The 7,831-nt window shown below is 36.8% G+C and overlaps 1 protein-coding gene across 1 annotated transcript in view; it reads right to left on the bottom strand.

Moving 5' to 3' along the window:
• The window catches only part of ncf1 (neutrophil cytosolic factor 1), a 12,759-nt gene extending 6,006 nt beyond the window's left edge, over window positions 1-6,753 (bottom strand). The window contains exons 1-7 of the mRNA XM_008428696.2: window positions 6,433-6,753; window positions 4,416-4,496; window positions 4,191-4,271; window positions 4,026-4,101; window positions 776-941; window positions 618-676; window positions 128-250 (exon numbers count right to left, since the gene is read on the bottom strand). Of these exons, the coding sequence (XP_008426918.1) occupies window positions 128-250; window positions 618-676; window positions 776-941; window positions 4,026-4,101; window positions 4,191-4,271; window positions 4,416-4,496; window positions 6,433-6,636 (790 nt within the window). The 5' untranslated portion in view covers window positions 6,637-6,753. The remainder of the gene's footprint in view (window positions 1-127; window positions 251-617; window positions 677-775; window positions 942-4,025; window positions 4,102-4,190; window positions 4,272-4,415; window positions 4,497-6,432) is intronic.
• Between the last annotated feature and the right edge of the window lie 1,078 nt (window positions 6,754-7,831).

Below are 7,831 nucleotides of genomic sequence, written 5' to 3'. Positions count from 1 at the left end.
TATTTCTTTATTTTTATTTTTTTTCACATTTTCTATGTCAGGAATGTCATACTCCAGTCCTCCAATGTTCTGTGACTTTTAGGCATATTCCTATATTCCTATTCCAACACTTTGATGCTTCTCTCACCATTCTGATTTTTCTCCACGATTTCCACAAAGTCTCCGGTGTAAAGGTTGAGCTCATGTTTGGACGTCTTTTCAAAGTCTGCAATGACTCTGTAGGTGTCCAGGATGATGGGTCCAGAAATTTCTGCAGGGTGAAAATATATGGCTCCCCTTATTACTTAGCTAACACTTGCAAAATCTGATTGACTTGAGAGACCAAAAAACATTTAGTCCCATGTGTTTTTTTTATTGTCTTTCAAACTAAAAGACAATAAAAATGATATAGGCTTTAATGATAAGCCTATATCATTAAACCAAAAAACTGTTGTCATCAAGATATTGGTCATAAATACTGTTAAGCTTGTTTTCATGTGATTTGACTTCATACGTGCAAAAATGGTCAGATTCACCCTTTAAAAATAACAGATTCCTTTGTCAGTAATAAAAGTGAATAAAAGTTGTAGTTAAGAAACATAAAGATTTTCTGTTAAATCAGCTGAATCCAAACCTACCTGAAGCAGTGGCTCTGCCGAGTTCCCTGGACTCCACAAACATGTCATTTCTTTTCATTCTGTAGGAAGAATACTCCATTTTCATGTTTTTTCCCAAAATTAAAAAACAACAAAAAAATCAACATTTTATGGTGTGTCTGTGAGTGATATATACTGACGTGTTTGGTGCAGGTGGGTTTTCGTCCTCAGGTCGGACCTTGAAGAAGGAGGACAGATGTTTGCAGCGGGAGATGTGAGCCGGCAAACTGATGAGAGACTCACAATACTCAGCCAGGGTGATCTTCCTGATTTCTCTGGACTTCTGGCTTTCCACCCACCGTGGGGCTGAGGAGACAAACAGACCACTGTTTGGTGAGGTTTAAAGATGATCAGAGTTGTCCAATTGTAATTGAACATATTTAACAATATTCCTCAAAAAAATACTGGAATGAGTTGCACTTTAAGCCAGACAAGGAATCTTGAGAAATTTTGGGCAAGCTATCTTCATAAGACAGACCTAAATTAAGATTTGTCATATTTGCCTCCTTATTATAAGCTTTGCAAGAAGCTCAGGGACATCCGAGTTAGACAGCCACACAGTTCAAATCTGGTATGAGTTCAGACAAATCAATGTTGCAGATATTTCTTGAATAATTTGAAGCAAAGAGTCCCAAAGCAATTTGGATTGGGATAGGAGGGTATGAAGCTTTTTCAGTAACATAGCACCATTACACTTCTGTGATGACTGCTTTAATGAGAAAACTTTAGAGATTACTTTAAGTGAACACACGTTTGCTGGAAAAATGAGACAAAATAATACCTAAAACTATGCTTTTTATGACCAGAACCTTGCAAAAGCCTGAGCAGCGTTTTCTATTAGCAAAAAAAAAAATCATATTTAAATCTAAAAAAATGGGCTGTTGCAACAAAAGAAACAAAGAGCCATTTGAAACATTGCTCTCCAGCTGCTTTAGGCTCTGAGTGATGAATACTTAGCAGCAAGCTGCAGTTTGCACCAGGACTGAGTTTTCTTTCTGCTTCTTCTTTTCCACTCTGCAACCACAAGTTTGGTAACATTTCACAAGGGGAATGTGTAAAGCTTTAGTTCTGTTTTTTAAACCAGAACTAAAGCTGAATGTTTAAACAGGAACTCAAAACCAAGACAACAGTGATAACCTGCACTTTCCTAAAGTGGCCAAAAACTGAAACTACAACACCTGAAACATGGGAAATGCCCTCAAATACAGTCTGCATATTTTCTTAGTGCTCAGCAGTTCATTTCTGTCTGCTGTAAAAAAGACAGATGGGGAAAAATTACAATTTAACTTCCACAGCATGAGATCTCTGTCCTATCAAATCTAGTATCATCCCTGCATTTAATTCTTTCTCCTTTCTTTCATGTCTTTAAATTAAAATGTATCAAAAGAAGAAATGTGATTTCAAAAGAGAGCAGCAGTACAGGAGCAGTTTTCTCCACATGGTTGTCAAGACTCACTATACTCTGATTTTACCCTATTTTAGCAGAGCAATATATTTTGTACATGTAACATTTAACTTCTAATTTTCTTTCTAATATATACAAATGTTGCCTTTAATATTCATTGTCAATCTAATTCTGACCGGTTCTGAGCCTTTGCAATAGACTCAGAATGACATTAAACTGCTTCAGTAAAATGCATTAAAAGTGGGATTTAAACATGTTGACGAGACATTTTGACCTAAATCTTAATGGTTTATATAACTGAATAACCTATTTGCTTTTCTTGTCGTTTAAGATTAGATGCAGCAGTTATACATTTTAACATAACTGCAAATATGGTCAGTGCTCTTGATAATTATGGAATACACAAACAGCAAGTTTGATATTTTAAGGAAATTGGCAGCTTTGATCTCTTTTTATAAAGTAACACAAGATGGAGGAAGAAAGGAGCCAAAGATATGCATTTCTGAGTAGATAATGACATAAATCTGGTTTCACTATGTCCCAAATGATTTTTAAGGACAGTTCAGATACGAATGGAAAGCAGAAGTCCTGAGCTTATGCCATTATAGTTGCCTGCAGCTATGAAGAGCTTCCAGTATGAAATAGATCAATTCACCAAACATCAGAGGCATCAATGTTTAGTCTGAATCAAATACAGGAAATATTACTAAAAAAACACACCCAGATGTTCATTGAGCTTGTATCCTTTTTGTAATTCATAAAAAGGAGGTCTGGTTTCACAAGACTTGCTGAGTGATAGTCTAGTTTAGTTCTAATGCCGAATAAATTTTGAACAACACATTTGAAACTCATTTAGTTCAGCATTTTCATCAAAGGTGAGGATTATTAATGAGGATAACTGCAGCAAAGCAGAGGGATGGGCATTTATCATAATATGTATCATTATTGTGAAAAATGTCATATTTCTAGCAATGGTAAATTCCAATTCATGTTTGAAAAACCCAAAACGAACAATATTGTCAGATATATTTTAATATCGAAACAGTATTTTCCTATGCTGTCCATTTGCCATCTTTATAGATTATGTTCTGCTTTGATTTTTATATTGTTAGTTTTGTGTAAATTTACATGCTTCATCTCGGTTATGTCACTTTGTTGCTGGTATGCAAGAATTTTCCCACAGATGATATAAAGGTTTATTCTATTCTATTCTAAATTAGTCATTAATCAAAGTAGACATTTGTCGACACAAATGGCCTTATGAGAAGATTATATGAGTCTCTGTGAGTCATGTTAAACAGAACGATTAGAGACAGAGGAACTCATGAAGGCCTGATCTGTAGGACAGTTACAGTTGCAAAAACAAAAAATGGGAAGGAAAACAGTAAAATTTCAGTTCTCTGAATAAAACAAATAAAAATCACCTGCTGCTCATTTCTAAGATAAACGGGCCCTTTAAATGATACTAAATATTATTTTTTATTTGTATGGTGATGTTGTTATAGTCCGCTGCAGATGGTGAAACTAGAATCTCACATTCCTTCAGAAGAAAAAGTTCACACCTACTGGCCCCTAAAACAAAATCAAGACTGAAACATATTGAAGATATATGAAGTATTCAGTTTATTGTAACACCCTGACCTCAGAAAAGTTCAGCTTTATACATGAACAACTCATGTAGACATTAAAACTCCCATGAGCTAAATTCTGAATAATTTTGAATCATCTCTGGGTGAATTTAAACATTAGTTGCAGCTCATCTGGTTCATCTCAGCTTTACATGAAAGAAAAAGGGAAGTGAATTCAGCCACGTTTGTTAATCGCAGGTGCTTCCTGGAGGAGGGTTGCAGAATATGAAGGGGTTTTACATACAGTGAATTTTTTTGATATTCTCTAATAGTGGCTACACCAGAAGATGTATAATTTATAATAAGGTTATAATTTACTACTTTAAATGCTTAAACTATGTTTTGTTTGTTTTTTACCTGGAAGCGATGGGATCATTCTGTCCCTCTTGTCTATTTGTCCAGCTTCAATGGGAAACATTTCCTTCAGAGATTTCTGCAAGGAAAAACCAAAGGGAACATTTGAGAAGCTGTGCATGTTTTAAATTTGGCAGAACTTTAGCAACAAACTACAGGGGAACTAACATGAAAAGTGTGGATCTCAGGATACGTCCTGTAGATCAGCTTCTCTGACTCATCGCTCCATTTCACCATCAGCCTGTAAACCTGCACGACATTTTAAACACATGGACACTGAATGCCTTAGAAGAATGTTTGTTAAAGATCAACAAACATTTTTTTTCTTAAACCCTGACTTCAAGATATAAAAAAAGACTTTTTAGGCACATTTTGTGTTTTAGATTGACTCACGTAGTGCTGACTTGGAAAGAAGCGTTTCTCAAAGCCGAGCAGCTCCACATGCCTGACGTAGATCTCCTCCATGCTGAAGGGCTGAAAACGGAAGTCAAAAGAGTTGCAGGAACTTTGCTTAAATAGTCTGTGTGTCGTCACACCACAAAATATCATTTCCTCTTTGTCTGTGTTTGGACGTGGTATAACTTAATATTCCTCAGAAAAAAAACGAACTACTGGCTAGTTAGAGAGCGAGCGCCCAGGCATGCACACACTCATTCCTAGGAGAAATTAAACTCAATTTAATAGTCGTTTTGGATTATAAAAGGCAGCCAGAGAATGTACAAAAAAAAAGAAAACAATCTGTTCATATCCAAACCCAATAGAAAGACTCCAGGCTGGGATTTAAATGTAGGACCTTCCTGTAAGGCAACAATGTAACCAAGTTCATTTTGCTTTTTCCAAGTAAAAAAAAAAAAAGCTGATAAAAATGCTAGTGTTATGATGACTTGACCTGAACCTTTTTTTTAAACAATAATGCAAAGAATGCTGCAAGTGGGGCATTTTACAATAAAAGTTGTCATTTGTCATGAACCCTTTAACACATTTCTTTCACAGCATCCTCTGGTTGTCGGTGCCACTTGTGTGGGCTCTAAACTAAACTTGTGTTTTCCACAATTTCTGCAACAGAAAGAGGAACAAAACATTGCAAAAACAAAAACAAACCCACATGTTCAATCTTGTTTTTCTGCACCATAATACACATGTAAGATTATACATAATACACACACACACACACACACACACACACACACACACACACACACACACACACACACACACACACACACACACACACACACACACACACACACACACACATATATATATATCAATAGAGATCAAGACCTCAAAGAAAATAGATGCTGCTACACCCTGAATTGTACTCTAGATAGCTGGATGTGAAAAAGCCCCTGTACTGTAAAATTAAGTGGCGTCACTAGATCAAAAATAGACGGTTTCACTTGCAGTTGAGTTTCCTTTGCAGTTTTCTTTCAAGGTTTGTGAAAAAACCATCAGGAAAAATATCTGACGGTAAACAGTAGAAATATGACTCAAGATATCAGAAAAGCCAAACATGGATGATCTGATCAAAGACTGACTGAAAATGGGGAAACATGAATCATTTGTGTGAAGTTATTTTGGCCTTATTAGTTTTTTTCTTAAACTCTAGTTCAAATTAATGTGTTTTATGTCCATGTTTAATTGTCTCTTTCACACAACACAAATATTAGTACTACAATGCTGCAAACTCCAGTTTTGGGGAAATGGTCAGCTGACAACCTTTAGAAACAAACTCTTTCTTTCACAATGCTAGAAATAGAGTTTTGGGTATTTTTGTTACTCTATTCTGACTAACATTTCTTACTTCTCAACTGAGAGGTCAAATGTTCAACAACTTCACAAGTAAAAAAAGTTAATAATCATCAAATAGGTTATTACAAGCATTAATTAACAAAGTTAGTTATGAATCTTTGTGTTTTATTACATTACCCTATGGTTAATTTGTTGTTAGTCGTAACTGTGACAGTCATGAGACCATGACATTGTGTCATTAGTATTTTCCCTTACACATTGGAAAACATTGGTCTTTAAAAAATATGTAGATTAAGCACCTGACACTGACCTGCAGTCCATGGGTGGTTCTAGACAGGAGCTGACAGAAATGTCTCTTTGGCTCACTTACAGAGTAAATGATGAAATATTGCCCTGTTTTTGTTTCATCCTTTTTTAAGTTACCCCCATGAAAAAAATACTGACTGCATTTGTCATGTTGGTGTCTAACTTTCTAACCTGCATGCAGAACAACTCCAGAGACAGGAAATGATTTAAGAGGTTTATTTACAACAAACACAGAATATGCATAATAACGGTCTGGGTGCGTCTGGCTGGAACTCAGGTCAGCTATGGAAGACAGAGACGGTGAGTTCAGGGTCTTTGGGAGTTTTGGAATTTGAGATGGAGGTGAGCTTACCTCCGGTTGGGAAGGAACTGGACTGGGGGGGGAAATCTTGCGGGATCCGGGGTTTGTCAGTGGAGATGTGGACTGAGGGCTGCGGCGGTGTTGGAGGGCGGACAGGTAGGTCTGGGCGCTTGAGTTGTTCTTACTTGAAGGTGAGCTGCCAACTAGAAGGTCCAGGAGGGTCTTGCAACAGATGAGGTAGGGTAACTCGGGCATCAGATGGGTAACACCCTCGACGTCTCGAGGAGTGGGTCAGGTAGCCAAACTTTTGGCAAAATCAGAATTCACCAGGGCGTCACAGGAAAAACACCATAACTGGCTAACACTGTCAGCAGCCTCCTCCAGTTATACATGATGACGGAATGACTTCCTGGTGCGCAGGGCCGCAGACACACGCCCTCAGGTGGGAAACAGCCTCTGGCGCCCTCTGGTGGATAAAACTGACAACCCCAGATCCCAACAACACTTCAGGCCCCCCATGGTAAATTTGGTCTAGAACCAGCCTCTGAAACTATTATGTGTATAAGTACTATGGTATTAATCTTTAAAAAAATACCCACGATTTTTACAGAACTTACTTTTGGCTGTCTGATGACATACATTTAAAATATTAAATCATGTGTTATGATAAGCTACTCAGTACTTAAGTAGACTTTTTAACAAATACTTCTTACACTTACTAAATTAAGTGTAAGAAAACATTGCACTTAATTTAATGTCGTGATCGACACTGTTGATCACGACATTAAAAATAAACTTAATCTACTTTTAATTGACATGTTGACGTTACACTGGAATACAATTTTTTGGGTCCTCTAACCCACCCATGTGTATGAACGATTGCACTGTTGACTTTTTTGTTTTTAAATAAAATGTACCACTTCTGTGGCTCACCGTTGAGGTGGACGTTCCTTATTTTCATTTCTGAAAGGTGACAACTCTAATGCAAGTTATTAACCTTTCTTAGTAACACTTTATTTGATGGGATGTGCATAAAACTGACATAACAGTGTCATAAACACAACATAACATCTGTCATGACCCTGACTAAGTTTTCAACTACTTAATTATAAAACTCTAGAAGAAATTATAAGTCAATTAAGCTCCAGTTCCTGCTGTCTGGATGTCCTACCCACACATTTCTTTAAGAAAGTCCTGCCTGTCGTTGCTAATGATCTGATTCAAATAGTAACTCATCGCTCTCTTCAGGTGTTTTTTTCCCCCAGGCTTTGAAAACAGCAGTTATCAAACCACTGATAAAAAAGAACAATCTGGACAAATCCCTACTGCAGAATTACAGGCCGATCTCCAACCTACCATTCATCAGCAAAATTATTGAAAAAGCAGTTTTTAAACAATTAAATAACTTCCTAACAATAACAAACTGCTTTGACTCCTTCCAGTCTGGTTT

Source organism: Poecilia reticulata, linkage group LG14 (assembly GCF_000633615.1).
Source record: "Poecilia reticulata strain Guanapo linkage group LG14, Guppy_female_1.0+MT, whole genome shotgun sequence".
Taxonomy (NCBI): domain Eukaryota; kingdom Metazoa; phylum Chordata; class Actinopteri; order Cyprinodontiformes; family Poeciliidae; genus Poecilia; species Poecilia reticulata.
Note: the sequence above shows the minus strand (reverse complement) of the source record. Positions and strands in the feature narration are given on the sequence as shown.